General features: G+C 41.3%; 1 protein-coding gene across 2 annotated transcripts in view; it reads left to right on the top strand.

The window, feature by feature from the left end:
• FOXO3 (forkhead box O3) overlaps window positions 1–19,307 on the top strand; it is a 125,332-nt gene that overhangs the window by 98,781 nt on the left and 7,244 nt on the right. For both annotated transcript variants that reach the window (XM_039237377.1, XM_039237376.1), the window contains exon 3: window positions 5,960–7,395. In XM_039237377.1, coding sequence (XP_039093308.1) covers window positions 5,960–7,336 — 1,377 coding nt within the window. In that variant the 3' untranslated portion in view covers window positions 7,337–7,395. The remainder of the gene's footprint in view (window positions 1–5,959; window positions 7,396–19,307) is intronic.

Consider the following 19,307-nt stretch of genomic DNA (forward strand, 5'->3'; position numbering starts at 1 on the left):
TTTCAGGCAGCTTCTCTCAGACACTTAATCTATTCTGTTTTGGGTTCATCTGTCATCTCAGCCAGTTGGTATATATGTAGTGACCATGTGCATTTTAATATTAGCAATAAATATATCTTACAGTAGAAAACCGGATAGCAAGAAAAATAATTACCAGATTCTGATAAGTACAGTCATCTTTATGCTAATTTCTTAAAGGAGAACCAAACGAAGAAATTTCTAAGCTGTGGCCCCCATTCAGCATGACTGGAAATTCGAGTTCCCTCATGCTACCTCTTTCACGTACCTCCTGCACATACCTCCTTGAAGGATTAGGCCACTAAATACAGCTGCAATCACACAGGACACAGGTTTTCCAGATCTCTTCCTATTTAACTCCATCTAAAGCATTTCTGTCCCAGGCTTGCTTGGGTGTAAATCATTTTGTAAAAGAGAGCATTGACATAAAATGGTCGAAGAGTATTCTGATCTCTGCTCTCTCTTCAGACACATTATGTTAGAGATGGTTTAAGGATTCTCTAAATCTTTGGGGCAGGTTGGGAAAAAAACTGGCATATTTGTCTCTGACACTAAAGTTTTTTCCTAGAAAATGTTTGCTTTTCTATAATCTATCAGTATCTGGATTTTTTCATAGTGAACTTAAATAACCAGAACTATTCACATGATTTGGAGTTGAGGTTGTAGTGTAGCTTTGTGGCTCCTTTAGTAAGTGTGGTGACAGAATGTCCTGTGCTCTAGCAATAGGACTTCTGGTTGTTAATATTCACCTTATCACGTTAGCATTAAGGAAAACAGATCCTTAATACTTAGGCCAGTTAACAATGGCTTGCCTTCCAAGGTATTAGAAAAATCATTCTAGTCTTGTCAAAATTCCTCCTTTATTTCAGCTCCCAACCCCCAAACTAATGTAAAATTCTAGAAATACAGACTGTTTGGTATGGTATATGAATTAGTGGAAAACCATAGAATATTTTTAATGGCGGTTTTTATAGTTTAAAATACATACAAGTAGGGGGGCATCTGGCTGGCTCAGTCGGAAGAACACAACTGTTGATCTCAGGGTTGTGAGTTTGAGCCCCGTGTTGGGTGCAGAGATTATAAAAAGGATAAATAAACTTTAAACAAATAAAATAAAAATAAAATACAGTTCACCAGAAACTACTTTATAGACCATCATGTAGAAGTCTTTAGAGAATATAGATCATAAAGATTTTACAGTTGCCTTGTTTTTATAAATCCCACTTCTCATTCCTGGGACTGACATGAAGGAGTGTCATCCCTTTGAAATCGTATCACCATTCATATCACCATTAACTTTTGTTATCAGGGAGGTGTGGGGAAACATCACATTCCTGACATTTTATCTGGCATTTATTTATTTACCTTTTCCTGCTTTGCCAAAATTTAGGTAGAGAAACTAGTGATTAGAATCATGACCTGTAAGAAAACTTTGTTAGGGTAAGGGAGCATTTGAACGGGAAATGGACAGAGGGGCCATATTTATTGGTCTTTGGTTTTATAAGTGGATTATGGATTTTATAAATGGGAAGCTGGACAGCCTGTATGTTTACAGGCTGCTGAGATAGGGGACTGCCACAATGGTGGTGGCAGTTTCTGTGCTGTCTTGGTCATGTAACCTGAAAAACCTGTCTGAGTATTGTGTAGGTAATATGCCTTAGGGCATGCATTCTGCTAGTAATAACCTCTAAAAGAAGAGTAGAGCAAAGATTGGAAACTGAAGCTAGTCATCAATTTAACAAGTCAGGTTTTGTTCAGAAGAGCAGTTAACATTGGTTTGTATGGTGACCACTGCCCTCTCCCTAGAAGGAATGCTATCATGGCCACCTTAGTAAAGAAACACAAACATGGGCTGTGTGAGACTTCACTTTCCCATTGATTCTTCTGAAAGACTTTCCTTAAAAAAAATTTATTTTTAATTTAAGAAAGACCCATCAAATTATTATCCCTATTTCATAAACAGAATTATAGTAATAAGGTTGTGCTTTTATATCCTTCTTTCTTACATGTTTCTTTAAATGTTAACAGAAATAAGTCAAATGATAACTTCTAACTAATTTGGTGACAAACCTGTGAAAAGTTATAATAATTGAATTGGAGTTTGGAAAACAAATTTCACTTTGGGTTATAAAGACAGTGTGACCATGTGTAATTATTTGATATCTCTCAGCCTGAGCCCTCCTATAGATGATGAGGGCACTGATACCAAGTTTGCAGGTGTATTATAATGATTAGAGACCATGATCTAAAAGCCATAGCCCAGTAAGTGGCAGTGTTGTAATTGGGCAGGCTCTCATTTCTTCACCCTTGAGGTCAGGGACCTGAGCCCTGACATCTTGTCCTGAACTTCTGGTCCTAGATGTGGGTATTCCAGCCCCTTTACCACATGTCCTTACAGAAGCTTAATTTCTGTCTCCAAATTTTAACCAATTGTAGCATGAAATTTTATTAAATTATACATTGTTGAGGTTTAGAGTTGTAGTAATAGATAACTGTTAGAAAATTCACATAGGGCATTTAGGAATTCTGTAAAGTGTTACTTTTTTGTGTGTAGATACATTGGTTTGGAATTGGTGAAACTAAAAATACATTAAAAAATATTGTTCCTTAAGTGCTTTTTAAAAAAAGTTTATTGAGAGAGAGAGAGAGAGAGCGTGCACCCGTGAATGGGGAAGGGGCAGAGAGAGAGAGGGAGGGAGAAAGAATCCCAAACAGGCTACACACTGATAGCAGCCTATGTGGGAGTCAAAGGAACCGTAGATCATGACCTGAGTTGAAATCAATAGTCTAATGCTTAACTGACTGAGCCACACAGGTGCCCCCCCAACAAGTGCTTTTTAAAGGGGGGATAACTGGATATTTAAGGTTGGTCATTATTAATCCTAAGTGTTGTATGAACTCTTCCCAAAATCTAGAGCAAAGGGGGCTGGCCAGGGATCCACATTGCTCCCACATAGTTTCAGAACCTTCCTGTTTTTTCAACAAGAAGTTTAAGTTTTTTATTTAGTATATCTATTCATTTGAGTACTCAGATAGTAGGACCACCTTGCACTTGCCTGCTTTTTAAACCCTACAGAGTGAATTTTTAGAACATGCTTCAAAGTGTTTTACTTTTTAAAAACATAATTTCTGAACCATTAGTAGAGATGCCATTATACTTTTTTAAAACCAGAAGAGTAAAAGGGAATCAGTGTATATAGTCTCCTGGGCAACACTTGTCTCATCAGATCCTCAGTATGCTGCTTGTTTTTTTCTCTCAAATGTGTCTTTATGGCTATATCATAGAAATGCCAACTTATGACTGATGGTTGTTCGTGTGCATTGCCTAACCTGAACTGCAGGGCCTCCTTACATGGGAAACACTGAGTATTTTGAGTTATTTACTTACGGTAAGATCCTGCTGACTTTTTGAGTTTTAAAAACATTCTGGTAGAACACATGTATTTGTATCTTCTACATAAATTCAGTTGGTGATTGCCAATTTTTTTTAATAACTATGATAACTTTTAGGATTGTATTTCATATACAGCACTAGGCAATACTTTTTAACTTTTGCAAATAAAAATTCATCTGTCCTGTAGTTTCTGTTCCAGATGTGGAGAATACCATCAATTACTCTCTTTTATTGCTCATGAGGCATTTTATAGATTAGAATGAGCTGGTATCAGGTGATGAGCTCTCCCTACCATGGACTCTGTGTTTTATAATAGCAATAAGAACACCCTGACTTGGTAGCATGACCCGTTCCCATATTATCATGTATCATTCTTACATCATCCTTGTCAGGGAGGGATGGTTTGGATGTTATTATGGCTATAATGAAGATAGAGAAGTGAAGTTGTTGCAGACAGATTAAATGATTTGCTCAAGGTCACATGGTTGATCAGTGGCAGAGATAGGACTGCATCTAGGTCATCCTAGCCAACCAGGCTTATCTACCAAGCCAAGAGGAAGATTTTGCAAGATGGATGCAGTTGTTAGGATTTTGAAGATATTTTACTCTATTTCTTTTTTTTTAATCCTTTAATATGAAATCGTTTTAGATCTACAGAAAAATTGGAAAACTACTTGAGTTCTCATATCTCAACATCAAGTTTCTCCTGTTGTTAACATCTTAATCTAAAGTTTAGTACATTTGTCACAACTAATGAACTAATATTGATACATTACTATGAACTGAAGTCCCTACTTTATTCAGATTTCCTTCATTTTTACCTAATGTCCTTTTTCTGTTCCAGCATCTCATCCAAGATGCTACTTTACATTTAATTATCATTCTTCCTTAGATTTCCTCATGAGTCTGATAGTTGGGAGGCATACTCAACCGACTTTTTTTTTTTTTTTTTACACAAGTAGTTTATTGTCAAATTAGTTTCCACATAACACTCAGTGCTCATCCCCCCAAGTGCCCTCCTCCATGCCCATCCCTCCCCCCCCCAACATCCATCAGTCCTCAGTTTTTGTCAGCATTCAAGAGTCTCTAATGGTTTGCCTCTCTCCCTTTCCCCCACCATTTCCCCCCTTCTTCTCCCCCTTGTTCCTCAGTTAAGGTCCTCCTAATCCTTCTATATGTGCAAACATATGATATTTGTCCGTCTCTGCCTGACTTATTTCGCTCAGCATAACACCCTCAAGGTCCATCCATGTTGCTACACATGGCCAGATTTCATTGTTTCTCATTGCCATGTAGTATTCCATGATATAGATAAACCACATCTTCTTGATCCATTCATCTGTTGATAGACACTTAGGCTCTTTCCATGTTTTAGCTATTGTGGAGAGTGCTGCTATGAACATTGGGGTACATGTGCTCCTATGCATCAGCATTTCCTCAACAGACATTTTTAAAATGTCCCCTAATTGGGGTTTGTCTGATGTTTTTCTCATAATTAGACTGGGGTGATGGATTTTGGAAGAAAGACTACAAAAGACGGTGCTATTTTCACCACATCATATCAAGAGTACATATTATCAACATAACTTAGCCCTATTGATGTTGACCTTGATCACCTGACTGAGATAGTGTTTGTTTCTCTACTGTAAAGTTACTTTTTTCCCTCCTTTCCATACTGAACTCTTTGGAAGTTACTATGCTCAGACTGCATTGCCTGGAGGGGAAATATCTATATAAATTATTTAGAATTGTTCTGAATGGGCAACCTGCCTATTTCTGTCAACTCAGCAAATTTTACTCTACCATTTCTTTCTTCTTTTTTTAAATGTTTATTTTGAGAGAGAACAAGAGTGTGAGTAGAGGAGGGGCAGAGAAAGAGAACCTAAGCAGGCTCTGCACTGTCAACCCAGAGCCCAACATGGGGCTCAATCTCACAAATTGTGAGATCATGACTTGAGCTGAAATCAAGAGTTGGATGCTTAACCCAGTGAGCCACCCAGGCACCCCACTGTTGTTTGTTTTTCTTATGCCTGGCAGACAGGCATGAAATTATGGCAAGAAGAGATGAAGTCATAGAAAGGATAGGTAACAATTCAGTTACACCAGTTCTGAGTTTATAGAAGTGGTTAATAAAAGGGAGATGCTGTCCTTATTCTAGTGGAGGAGGGAACTGTAAGAGAATAAAGTGGCCCCTCGAGTGATTACCCTTAAAGAGCCAGGGAGGTTTGCTGCAAAGTGCAAAAGTACTGTGGTAATAAATTATTTTATTTAAGTGTGAACTTCAGTGTAGGAAATACAGTTCTAGAAAGGACAACAAAACTTAGGAATTTGGGGAAACAATGTCATTGACATTATACATTTCTAGTGTCTCCTGGATATGAAACCATCTCCCACCTCCTAAATACCAAAATTGGCCATTTATAATGTTGTCACTGAATTGCAAGCTAGGTGGGGAGCATATCATACAATGAGTCTGATTAACTACTTCTGGTTGCTTAGTTTTGGATCATTTTGTCTCATATTCTTCATTTTCCATTCTCTCTGCAGAACTCTATCCGGCACAACCTGTCACTGCATAGCCGTTTCATGCGGGTCCAGAATGAGGGGACTGGCAAGAGCTCTTGGTGGATCATCAACCCTGACGGGGGGAAGAGCGGGAAGGCACCCCGGCGGCGGGCTGTCTCCATGGACAACAGCAACAAGTATACCAAGAGTCGTGGCCGTGCAGCCAAGAAGAAGGCAGCCCTGCAGACAGCCCCTGAGTCAGCAGATGACAGTCCCTCCCAACTCTCCAAGTGGCCTGGAAGCCCCACGTCACGCAGCAGTGATGAGCTGGATGCATGGACGGACTTCCGCTCACGCACCAATTCCAACGCCAGCACGGTCAGTGGCCGCCTGTCACCCATCTTGGCAAGCACGGAGTTGGACGACGTCCAGGATGATGATGCACCACTCTCCCCCATGCTCTACAGCAGCTCAGCTAGCCTCTCACCCTCTGTAAGTAAGCCATGCACCGTGGAGCTACCACGGCTGACCGACATGGCAGGCACCATGAATCTGAATGATGGGCTCTCTGACAACCTCATGGATGACCTGCTGGATAACATCACACTCCCATCGTCCCAGCCATCACCCACTGGAGGGCTCATGCAGCGGAGCTCTAGCTTCCCATATACCACCAAGGGCTCCGGCCTGGGCTCTCCAACCAGCTCCTTCAACAGCACGGTGTTTGGACCTTCGTCTCTGAATTCCCTGCGCCAGTCTCCCATGCAGACCATCCAAGAGAACAAGCCAGCTACCTTCTCTTCCATGTCACACTATGGCAACCAGACACTCCAGGACCTACTCACTTCAGACTCCCTCAGCCACAGCGATGTCATGATGACCCAGTCGGATCCCTTGATGTCTCAGGCCAGTACTGCTGTGTCTGCCCAGAACTCCCGCCGGAACGTGATGCTTCGAAATGACCCAATGATGTCCTTTGCTGCCCAGCCTAACCAGGGGAGTTTGGTCAATCAGAACTTGCTCCACCACCAGCACCAAACCCAGGGCGCTCTCGGTGGCAGCCGTGCCTTGTCGAATTCTGTCAGCAACATGGGCTTGAGCGACTCCAGCAGTCTTGGGTCAGTCAAACACCAGCAACAATCTCCTGTCAGCCAGTCTATGCAAACCCTCTCGGACTCTCTCTCAGGCTCCTCTTTGTACTCAGCTAGTGCAAACCTTCCCGTCGTGGGCCATGAGAAGTTCCCCAGCGACTTGGACCTGGACATGTTCAATGGGAGCTTGGAGTGTGACATGGAGTCCATTATCCGTAGTGAACTCATGGATGCCGATGGGTTGGATTTTAATTTTGATTCCCTCATCTCCACACAGAATGTTGTTGGTTTGAACGTGGGGAACTTCACTGGTGCTAAGCAGGCCTAATCTCAGAGCTGGGTGCCAGGCTGAAGGATCACTGAGGAAAGGGGAAGTGGGCAAAGCAGGTCAGTGCCCAATGCTATGGCATTTAATCACAAAGTGGGGTTAATTGGGGGGAGGCTGACTTCCGTTTATTTTGAGCTTTACTCCACATTGAGGAATTGAGAACCATGGAGCAGTGGTAAACAATAACATGGCTCCCAACCTGTTCATCTCCAAGTCAAACAGGGCCATCAGGTGCCCCTTTCCACAGTTTGCTGACAGCTCAGGAATTTTACTGCCAGTAAAAAGAACATATACACATTCAGAGATTTGATTCTTTTTTCTTTTTTTTTTTTTAAATCCATTTGTTCTTGTTTACTTTATGACACAGGTCTCCTTACTTGATGGAAGGATGAGGATAGAATGGAAAGGGGGGAGGTAGGAGGACCTTAGGTCACACAAACTTCAAGGGTAAGGACCCAGCCAGAAGACATTCTTAGATGCTCAGGTCCCACACCACCGTTGTCGATCTTTGAAGTTCTGATTTCTTCATCTTTTTCCAGTAAAGTAACAATTTGCACGTACTTCTAATTTAACTGTAGAATATGTATTCTGGACTCTTTCATACATGAATATTTCTACTAAAAGCAAGATTTGTTAGGGGTTCCTAGGTGGCTCAGTCAGTTAAGCATCTGACTTCAGCTCAGATCATGATCTCGTGGTTCATGAGATCAAGCCCCACATTGGGCTCTGTGCTGACAGCTCAGAGCCTGGGGCCTGCTTTAGGTTCTGTGTCTCCCTCTCTCTCCGCCCCTCTCCTGGTCCCTGTCTCTCATCTCTCTCAAAAATAAACATTTTTAAAAATTAAAAAAAAAAACAAGATCTGTTAGTTTCTTCACTGTAGTACTAATTATGTTTATTAGTGTTCAGCATATAAACATTTAGAGAGCAAAAGATTAAATTGAAAGCCATTTTTATGTGAGTGAGAAACAGAGCACTTGGTCATGTGCTTCTTGTTCCTCAATGTATAAGTGAGGTTCCTGACAGTGAATTGAGCTATGAATGGGGGGCAGATTTGTTTTTTTAATTGTGGTATTTTAATACTGTTGGAACAGAAGGATCACACAACATGATAAAAACATTTTTAAAAAATCAGAAATCAAGGGTTCAGTTTCACTTCTACTTTTTGGCTGCTATCAGGAGTATGTCACTTAGCTTCTAAGCCTCAATTTCCAGTTTTATAAAATGAGTATAATAGCCCCTTTTTTACTTCACAGGGTTATTCTAAGCATCAAATGCACCAAAGTTTATGGAAGGGTTTGTAAAACTGCAGTGGGCTGAAATATGTATGGTGTAATTAGATAAACATACTGATTGATAGATGAGTAAGCACAGAGCCCAGAAAGGTTAAGTAGTTTGCCGAAGGTCACACAGCTGGACCCAAAATCCCTATTTCTTGAATGGCTTGAACCATGATAGTTTTCCCTAATTTTCTCTAAATAGAAAAAAATACTACGAAGTGCTCTGAACTGGAGCCAGTGTAGCAGAAATAAACAAGGTTGCCCTGAAACTCTCCTTGACAAGTAAGATGAGCACTGGGGTATTCTCCTGATAGATTTGTACCCCTAGACCCTACCCATGTTCAAGAGCTCTGTCCTGTGCCCCAGCTCCTTTTTTTTAAAAATCTCAGTAAGCTACTTATATCCTTCTTTAAATGGTGTAAAAGGGAAATGCGATTCAGAGCCATAAAAACCCGAGCCTTGTTTAACCCTCTGCCCTGTGAAGGAATTACATGGGTCCCCTATGGTGAGCTCCCTGCCGCTCACAGGGTAGTTGTAGAAAGGGGAGTGTCAAGAGTGTTGTGGTGCTGCAGCTTCTCAGCTTTCCCAGGCATAAGCAGGCCCCTAATGGGACTCAGACATCTGTTTTCAGTCATTTAATAGCCCTTGAGATGGTAAAAAGACTGTAATGGAAGCTAAATAGGGTGATACACTTGCATGCCATCCAGTTCAATACCATACCAGAACTCAGACTGGTGAAGACTTTGCCTTGAGAAATTTAGATATTTGGCCTCTAGAAGAATAAATAGTTTGTCTTCCTTTAAGAAGTGGAATGTGATTGTGGCTTCTAATGACACAAGTAAATTTTAATTTTGGTGGCTTTGTAAGGAGGCCCACTTTCTAATTCATTGAAAAGAGTTCAGAAGAAAATGTATCAATTTTTGTCTAATTTTTCAAGTGTAGGATTTCTTTTTAGTCGAATAGCAGACCTTTCTTGTATATGTGTAGTTCTCAAAGATTGTATAAAAATATTTTAAGGGATATTTAAATACTTACATTTTAAAAACATTTTAATGAGTTATTTGGATAATAAATAACTACTTTGGGATAATGCATTTTATTGTTATCCCCTAATGGAGCCATAGGACCATTTAGTCACCTTTTTCTCACAACATTTTGAGGAAGTTCTTTTGAGAAGATATTTTTTTCGTTTAAAAATGAAAAGCCCATGGAGGAGGACACTTGTGGGGATGAGCACTGGGTGTAACATGGAAACCAACTTGACAATAAACTATTTAAAAAAAAGATAAAATGATACTTCTCTCTGAAAAGAAAAATGAAAAGCCCCAAATTTCCTGAAAGTAAACTAGCTCAGTGTGATCAAAGCAAGAGAAGAAACATCCTAAGACAATGGGGGGCTTTGAGGGAGTCTGGTTTCTAGGTTTAGGATTTCCATATTGCTTTGTAATGAATTGCTCTTCTAAACTGCCAGGAGCAATGTGGCCTAAAGTATATTTACCTTTAAACTTATTTTGTGTCTATCACTTTATTGACTCTTCTAAATTCACAGAACAGGCCTGAAGTCACAAACCTCAGAACTCTCCTCTCCGAAATGAAGTACCCCAGCTTCCCAAGAGTTGTTCTAGAATAGCTTTCTTGGTTTGGCTTTTTTTTTTTTAAATTAGTCATCATGGTAATCTCCAGACCACCCCCCCCTTTCCTGGTTTAACTGAAGGTCATGTGACCCTAAATTGGAGTCGTCTAGTTGTGGAGTTATGGAGCAGTTCTGTCCAGTTAGTTGACAGTCTTGCTGGAGAGCCATGGAGAGGTGCTTCTCTGGAGGTCTGGATGTTTCACATACATCATTCATCTTAGACTACGTGTAAAATCCTTTGACCTGTGGGTCTATCTGGAAAAGAAAAAAAACCATACATTTTTATGGGTGCCAACTACTGGGATGTGAAGGGCACTTTCTTCTTTATAAAGCGTGATGCACATACTTCCAAATTGGCAGCAGAGAGGTCTATGAACTAGTGTGGTGGCTCCAATGCCAAGCTCCCATGGAGCCCTCCTGTGTCTGACACGGGTCTCCTCTCAGCAGGAAAGCAGCCTTAGTCACACTTTAGTCTTGAGGTCAAAAGATGCCTAAGTTCACAAGCCCCTTCATTCATCTTCATCTTCTGACATTTGGAGACCCCATTAGGGAACAGCCCAGTATTTAGTTTTAAACTACTTTGCGATAAAGAATGGAAAACATCAAGAAAGAATGTTTCCACATTCTAATATTCTTTCCACAAAGTGGCCCTAGTAAGAGATACGTGATGATACAGAACCATAAAGAAACAGTGGTATACTGGTGTCAAACCAGCAGGATCTAGGGCTGCGGGCCATTTAGAATTTATATTTAGGCTGCTTTCCAAAAGGAGCACATCTTTGATACTTGTTGAACTGGTATTTGAATGCTGTTATCTGTTATGTATTCATGTTGGGGAATAGAACTAATTCTGACCAAATAGAGGCAATGTAGGCTGTTTATGTCATGATCTTTTTCTTGATGTAGATATTTCTGTGTTAGTGTAATGTATGATAAATATGAATCTGTAGGTATTGCATGGAGAACATACTCTGTTACTTGCACTTGTAACTGTAGTTTTGTTACAGTATGCCAGCCTCAAGAATTCTGCATCTGCAGGAATCTTTATTCTTACCTTTAAAAGAGCCTGAAGTCTGAACTGTCATTCATTGAGAGAATGGCTGTCTGGATCCTTTTAGTGTTGACAACAGTAAAGGAAAATTGACACAGCTGTGAAAAGGGGTTTTCTATGCAGAGGCTGGTACACTCCTTACATACATTCTTTTCCTTGGCAAGCCGTGATTCCCAGCCCTGAGGCTGCTCCTCCTGGGCACAGGGACAGAGCCTGAACGACTCTCATTTTAAGCAGTTGCATTAATAAATGGCTTTCTGGACAGTCTCTTGGGCCACAGAGCTTATGTGGAACATTAATAAATGGGGTGAAAATCACCTGAATTACTACTGGAAGTTCTTGTAAACTTTAAGCTACCATTAAATGCTTTTTCCAGGGTTCATAATGCTCAATACTCAACATCTTATAAATAAAGTTTCAGGGTGCCTGGGTGACTCAGTCGGTTTAACATCTGACTCTTGATTTCGGTTAGGGTCACGATCTCATAGTTTGTAGGATTGAGCCCTGCATCTGGCTCTATGTGGACAGCACAGAGTCTGCTTGAGATTCTCTCTCTCTCTCTCTCTCTCTCTCTCTCTTCCCTCCCCCCCAAAATAAATAAGTAAAAAAAATAACATCTTCTTGAGTACAGTCTTCCCCCAGGTGCCACATAAGCTTCTCATAAGGCTTCCCTTTCTGTTTAGAGACTAGAGAAAGGGACTTGCTGGGATCTGCTTCTGTGCTATCACCAGAGAGATTGGCCAGGGGTCTGCCTTGTTCCTGGGCCAGGTAGAAGAATGTTTGCTGACTGCTTGCTCTTCCTGACTTGAAGATGCATGCTTTAATGCTAGATTTCCATTCCAAGGTGGGGAATCCCCACCTTGTAAGAGGCATCCCCTGTTTCACCCTAGATTTATTGATGTGTTCCTTTGATTTAAAAACACCACTTTCGCCCATCATCCAAATTGTTTTGAAGTTCCAAAATTTAAAATGAGTTAAAATTTTGTTTTGAAGGGTGCCTGGGTGGCTCATTTGGTTAAGTGTTCAACTTTGGCTCAGGTCATAATTTCGTGATTTGTGAGTTTGAGCCCCACATTGGGCTCTCTGCTGTCAATACGGAGCCCGCTTCAGATCCTCTGGCCCACTTGCGCACGCTCTCTCTCTCTCTCTCTCTCTGTTTCTCTCTCTCTCTCAAAAATAAATAAACCTTAAAAAATGTTTAAAAAAATTTTTTTTAATAAAATTTGTTTAAAAATTTTTTTGTTATGAAAACTAGTGGTACTTCTGATATTTAGAGGTCTTGTAAATCACTGTTTCTCAAAGTGTTCACAGAATACTAGATCCTCAAGGAGTTCATGGGTATTAAGTAGTAAATGCATTCTGTGGTCAAATAAGTTTGAGGAATACCATGTTAAAGTGAAACGGGGATGTTTCCAGCAGGGCTTCTCAGAGCTTTTTTTTTTTTTTTTTTTAATATAATTTATTGTTAAATTGGCTTACAACCCAATGCTCATCCCAACAAGTGCCCTCCTCAATGCCCATCACCCATTTTCCCCTCTCCCCCACACCCCCATCCACCCTCAATTTGTTTTCTGTATTTAAGAGTTTCTTGTGGTTTGCTCCCTCCCTCTCTGTAACTATTGTTTTTTCCTCTTCCCTTCCCCCATGGTCTTCTGTTAAGTTTCTCAAGATCCACAGAGGAGTGAAAACATAATGATACCTGTCCTTCTCTCAGAGCCTTTTCAGTATATGTTATGAACCTTGTAGGTAGGATTATAGTGTTTCCTAAATTCATTTGGTATCTTGAGTCAAATCCTTTTTCTTCAAGAAACCAGGACTAGTGTTCTGAGAGAACCCCTAAAGACATGAGCCAGCTACCCACTTCAGCTCACTGTCCCTGGGGTTCTGCTGTGATGGGAACAGTGGATTTAAAAAGCCTCCTTATGACCCAGTCCAAGTTAAGTATTGTGTGTGTGGTAGAGTAGAGGGGCTGTGGGGTTTGTAGTCGGCTTACATTTTCATGGCTATGCCATTGAGTCAAGTCACTCATCTCCCTCAGTTTCAATTTGCTTATCTGTGACATGGGGTTAAAATGGAAACCTACCCACAGAGCTCTAACATGAGCTAATGTCCTTTAGCAACTTTTTAAAAGGTTATTTAATATTTATTATTACTTAAAATGGCTCCAGAGGTTAATACAGAATAAAGGAGCTAGCCAAGCAAGCCAGTGTTACATTGTTGGCAGAAAGAGCAAGTACATTCCTCAATAAACTAGAATCAGTCCAGTTTCTTTTTATTAAATAGGTATAGCAATTGCCAGGTGGGTGAACCTTTTTGGTGAGTTGCCCTAGAAGTCCCGCCTACCAATTTGGAGATGCCCATGAGAGAAGCTATTGTTTCACTAACAACCCTCTGTTAGGGCACTTCTGACGCAGATGGAATGAAGAGGTTTGTGTGTGGTACTCGAAGTGTTCCCTTAGCATCTTTAAAGGATTGCCTGAAAATCCTAGCTGTCTGGCCTCGGCTTTCCTTGGGGTGTCTGTCAGTATCCAAAAGGCTGGGAGCGCTCTGCGGAGGGAAAAGCCTCTCCCTGCCCCTTCTCTGCTCCCTCAGTGTGGCTTCTTCTGCTGGTAGGGAGCCTGGAAATCTGATCTTCCCCCTCCCACTGCCAGCCCATCCCAAGCCACGCAGAGAAATAAAGAACTGTTTCAGCCCTCCTAGGGCTCTCTTGAGAGCTGAAACCCCAAAGCTTGCCCCACAATAAATAATTTGACGTTGGCAGTGGTCTGGCTATAGACACCCCCACCCCTGAGGCTGGTGGTTTACCCCCTTATTGGCTAATGTGACACAACTTGGGATTCCAAAAATGTGGTCGCTGTGCCCTTACCATCTCTTCCAGTGAAAACCCAGAGAAAATGAGCTGTTCTTCTCTAGGAGCTTTCCTCCCAAAGAAGGAGGACCAAGCCTGGAACTGAAACACACCACCCCCTAAAGAACTGCTGCACACTTGGGTGCAGGTGCTGTGTTTTGTTTCTCTTCCCAGTAATAGATGTGGACCGTACTCTTTAATTCTAGATTTTCTGTTTTTAATAACCTCTTTTTTGCTGAAATCTATGATGTTCATTTATTAAATGATGAGAATTACTTAGTCATGGAAGCCTCAGAAAGTAATTCCAGTGTTTCTGAAGGATGAAACGTTAATTGCCAGTCTTGGTTTGATTGGAGGTTTGCATATTAGTATGTCTTTTCTCTCCCCTCCCCCTCCATCCTCTGTCTCTCTCTGATGAGAGAAGTCTGGATAGTAAGATTTTTTTTTTAAGTATTCATGTCTGTATGGAGTGTTTGATTTGACTCCCTAAAGGAATTTAATGGCCAAGAAGAGAAGGCCAGTGGTTCCAAGGTTGAAATTTTAAATTAATTTCCTGTGGGTTTCCACGTATACAGGCCATTGTAATTAACTGGAACTTGCACTGGTCATGTGTATGTTCAGAAATGATCAGAAAGCAGTATAGCCCAACATATCTGTAAGTATTCAGAAAATAGGTGTTGACTGGTAGACTTATTACAAGGTGTCCCTTTCCTGCTGCTTGAATGCCTCAAGCCAAAGCACTCTCTGTCTAGCCACAGTCAATCCAGGTTGCCTGCCCACTGGGGTGGGGGTCCCGTGGAAGGGAGTTCCAGGCACCTAGTAGGCTGAGCAGGGAGATGAGGGCCACCGATGCCATACAACATGTGGATTTACCTCACTCTTGGAGTCTACACTTCTGGCCAGACTGTTGACCTTAGGATGGTCCTTTGTCTCTGTTAATCTCGGAGCCACCTTGAGACTCTCCTTTCAGTTCCCTTCTTGGTTTCCTTCTTGTGTTGTGCTGATATAATAGTTGCATCTTGGCCACCACCTGTGTCACCTGCATGTCATAGCATACCTTACAGGTAGACTATTTATAGAACTAAAATAGCCGATTTGTATTTTCAGTTTCAGTATCACTTTTGGAAAAATTAGGTTATCTTCAAAACCTTATATATCTAAAGCAGGAAAAGAAGACTTTGGAGACCCCTCTCTCTTGTACCTGGTTGTGGAACCCTTGGATGAGCTGGCACACCAGACTTACATTTCCAGGTCTAGTGTGCCCCAGCCTGAAGGGATGGCTGCACCCTCCCCACCCCCAACTATCCCCACCCCCAGCTGCTAAATGCAGTGAAGTCACACAGGCGAACATAAACATGTGGCATTCAGCTCATGGTTTATGGCTCTATGCATTTCTTCCTGGACTACAGTTCCCTCTTGTTTGTAAGTGGTGAATCACTAAAGCACTGATAGCAATTTCAGAGTTAGAACAAGAAAACTGTTAATTTGGGGGCTAGTAGTAAAGGTGTGTATGGTAGGGTATACAGAAAAGATGGGAGAAGGTAAATATTAAATACTATTTTAAATTTTTAAAAAATGTTAATATTTATTTTTGAGGCAGGGGCAGAGAGAGAGGCAGAATCCAAAGCAGGCTCCAGGCTCTGAGCTGTAAGCACAGAGCCTGATGTGGGGCTCGAACTCAAAAACCATGAGATCATGACCTGAGCTGAAGTTGGACAGCTAACTGACTGAGCCACCCAGGTGCCCATACTATTTTAGGTTTTTCGATTGTTAATTGTTAAATTAGTTGAATGTTAAAATTGTGCCTTATATTGATCTTTAGGTGGTTTCATCTTATAAGAAACACAATTTAGAAAGTTCATTAGAAGTCATCCTCCCCAGAAAAGGACAATAAAATTTTATGTTTTGTCCCACAAGCAGTAGGTTCTGCCTGGATTCAAATAAGATTAAATATGAGCAAAAGTGAGTAGGTTTAAAATGCTTCATGGAAGCTTATAGCATTTAAAGACTGCTAAGTATTTGAATTGGCAGAGGGGAAGAGACGCCTATTCCAGGAAGATGTTCATTCATTTCTTCAGCCAATATTTCTTTTGTGCCTATTCTATATTTCAACTTTGTAGTCTACTTAGCACATGAAGAAAATTTTGTGTGTTATGCTTCTTGAGGGCAAATACCATGTCTAAGATACTGCTCTTAAAATAGTAGGTGTCCATAAATGTTTGATTTGGAGGTTTTGCTCTGCTTTCAAGGAATTCGGCATATTGGGGTTCAATAGTCTAAAAAACTAACCATCTGAGCACTATGTGATTAAGTGCCAGGTGAGTGGTTTAGGAGTTTAGTGGTGAACAGCCTGGGGAAGGTGGGGCTGGAGGTCTCCTGGATGTATGGGTTGACTCACCTGGGAGGAAAGCAAACCAGGTGGAGTGTGACTGAACCTGACCATCGGGTGAGGAGGGGTTGTTCCCATCAGCAGTAGTGGGAAACAGCCCAGTTGAGGACAGTGGAGCCTGAGCCCACAGGTCTCTGCCAGCTAAGATTTTGGGATACATAACCATGAGTCCAAAAAGATTTAAACACTGCTTAAAGGCTTTTTGCCTTTAAAACAATTCTTTAAAAGAATGTAATACAAACTTTACATGCTATGCTATGTGGTTTGAAAATCTAAGACTCTTAAAAATATGAAATCTCTACAACTTTGCTGTTGATGGTAAATTAATATGTATCCTATTTCTGCCATGATAATCACTATATTCGACTCTGGATGGATAAAGACTATTGGTTAACATAACCTCTGCCCAATATAAAGACAGAGATAGGATGTTCTTCAGTGAAATGTATATTAACCAGCAGTAATACCTACAGTTTAACCCAAGGGAAAGTCAGTGCCTCTCGGCAGATCAGCCCTGCTTTCATCCCTCAGCTGTGACATGCTAGGATTGTGGTTCCTTCTCTCCCCCGTTTCCTCTGTGGTTTATCAGTAGAGAGTAAAGGCTCCCTGGAGTGCAGTCCACACTAGGTCCAGATTTTAAAGTGTCCTGGAGGCTAAGGCTTGTCAGTGGACTCTCACCAGCTTTCACAGACAGGCTTCACCTGCCACCTTGAAGAACCCAGGAATTACTGGGACAGAGCAGAACGAAGTGGTCACACAGGTCAAGCTTTTACACAAGCTGAACTTTTTATTTTATTATTTTCTATTTTTGGTAATAGCATGGGTAGCTGAGTGTCTTTCCATTGTCACCTTTGCCATAAAAAGCTTCTTATGTTAAGCTTCCCTATAATATCCCCATTTTCTCTATAAATAATTACTTGCCCATTAAAAAGCATCAGAGCCTATAGGCCATATTTCCTAGAAACTTGACTTTCCTTTGTGTTGAGGTTCCTCAAACGATACAAATTTGGCCTCTAGCCTGACCAAAAACTTCCACACCTGTTCTGTTTCTCTCATAAATTTTTCAGTGTCCAAAGTGGCGAGTTTACAGTATTTGTCAAAATGTATTTTTGTAGAGCCGCACCTCCAAATTCCTCTTCTCTGGCAGTCATGGAGGATGGCAGGATTTGGCCAGCATCGCAGGCAGACGGCTAGACTGTAATCTGCCAGGTCCCTGCTGTCACAAGTGACCACCAGGCTGGCTTTCAGGTGCTTCCTTAAGTCTTCATCTCCCATCTCAACCTGGAAGATACTGAAAAATTACCAAATTAAACCAGAGTGTTGGGTCCATGAAGTGTCTTCTTTAGGTGCTCCATGTTTGGGCTGTGAAGATGGGCTCCAAGGGATTTGCTCCCATCTTGGTGCTCCAAAATGAGACATGGCTGCCTAACCCAAGACCCACAGAGAAGCTGTTTTTCCAGTGGTGATACCAGCTACAAAAGCCTCAGTGGATGGTGACAGATGGTTGTGGCTCATGATGGATTTGGTGTCCCAGAGATCCCTCTGGGGGCAAAGCAGAGATGGTGACGGGCAGGCATTTCTTTGCTCCCTCGTCACAGGTGGAAACATTCATAGTCTGAAGCCCACACCTGTTCTCTGAACTCCACATGAGGTTTCCTTGTCAGATCGAGTGAACATTGATTCATTTCCTTCTCATAAATTTTATCCCCAGCTCATCCTGGGGGTTGCAGATTTGGCTTAAATTATCTTTATGTGTAAAGAGTGGGGAAAGTGGTGTTGCACTTTATGTTTTTCAGGAAGACTTCCTCCAAACATCTTGAGTATTAGCTAGGAAAACAGTGGAGATAACCTTCCTGGATTTGTGAGTGTGTGAGTTGCATGCTACTGGCTCGTTTTCCTTCCATGTCATATTTGATATTGGGGTCCTATTCCTTTCCTCTCTGCCAAAAAGAGGAAAACACTACTGAGAAATCCAAATTTGTCACAGTAGAGTTAAAGTTGTGGGAGGACAGCAGTAGGGACTTTTATGTTTTATTTCCAGATTAAAGTTGATTGGGGTTGTTATGTTTTGTGTAGAGTTTTTTTGGAGGCGTTGCCCTTTCTTAGAACATCATGTGATTTAGTGGTGATAATTAGGCAGAAACTTGTCTTCCCTACAGATGCCAAGATTATAGAGGGACTTACTCTCACCAGAGACCAGATGACAGCATCTATAGATATTTTTGGAATCGGTCTCATCATTTGGCTTCCCCATTTCATTTTCCTTGCATCAACAGCCTGATTTCAAACTTACTGGGGAGGGTGTGGGGAGAGAGGGGACCTTCTCCCTATTAAAGTCACTGATGGGACAGGGCAACATTTTTTCTTTTAGGACATTTTCATATTTATTGTGAGTTGGCCTATTGCCTAGTAACTGCAAAATGATGGCTGCAGTTTTCTTCAGTTGTATGCTTCCGTTTCCTTCCAAAAGTTTTGCTCAATCTGATGTGTTTTTAAGCTTAGAATCAGCATCAGCATACTTAAACCTCAGTTCACTTAAACGTCTTCCTTTAAACAATGTAAGAATGGGGGAGCTTTGTTGAAACCCACCAAACTTATACCCAGCCTAAGCATCATTAAATTCCCAGCTCGGAAGCTGGTGTCATCATTTAAAGTGCTCCATCTATTTGTTTGGTCATCGAAGGAGTCAGATAAACATGTGTAAACAGTGAGCCACTAAAGAACAGCTAAAAATCTGAGGCAGATAAGGAGCTGTGTTTTTTGTGAATATTTT

Source organism: Hyaena hyaena, unplaced genomic scaffold (genome assembly GCF_003009895.1).
Source record: "Hyaena hyaena isolate Hyena2069 unplaced genomic scaffold, ASM300989v1 scaffold_123, whole genome shotgun sequence".
Classification (NCBI taxonomy): Eukaryota; Metazoa; Chordata; class Mammalia; order Carnivora; family Hyaenidae; genus Hyaena; species Hyaena hyaena.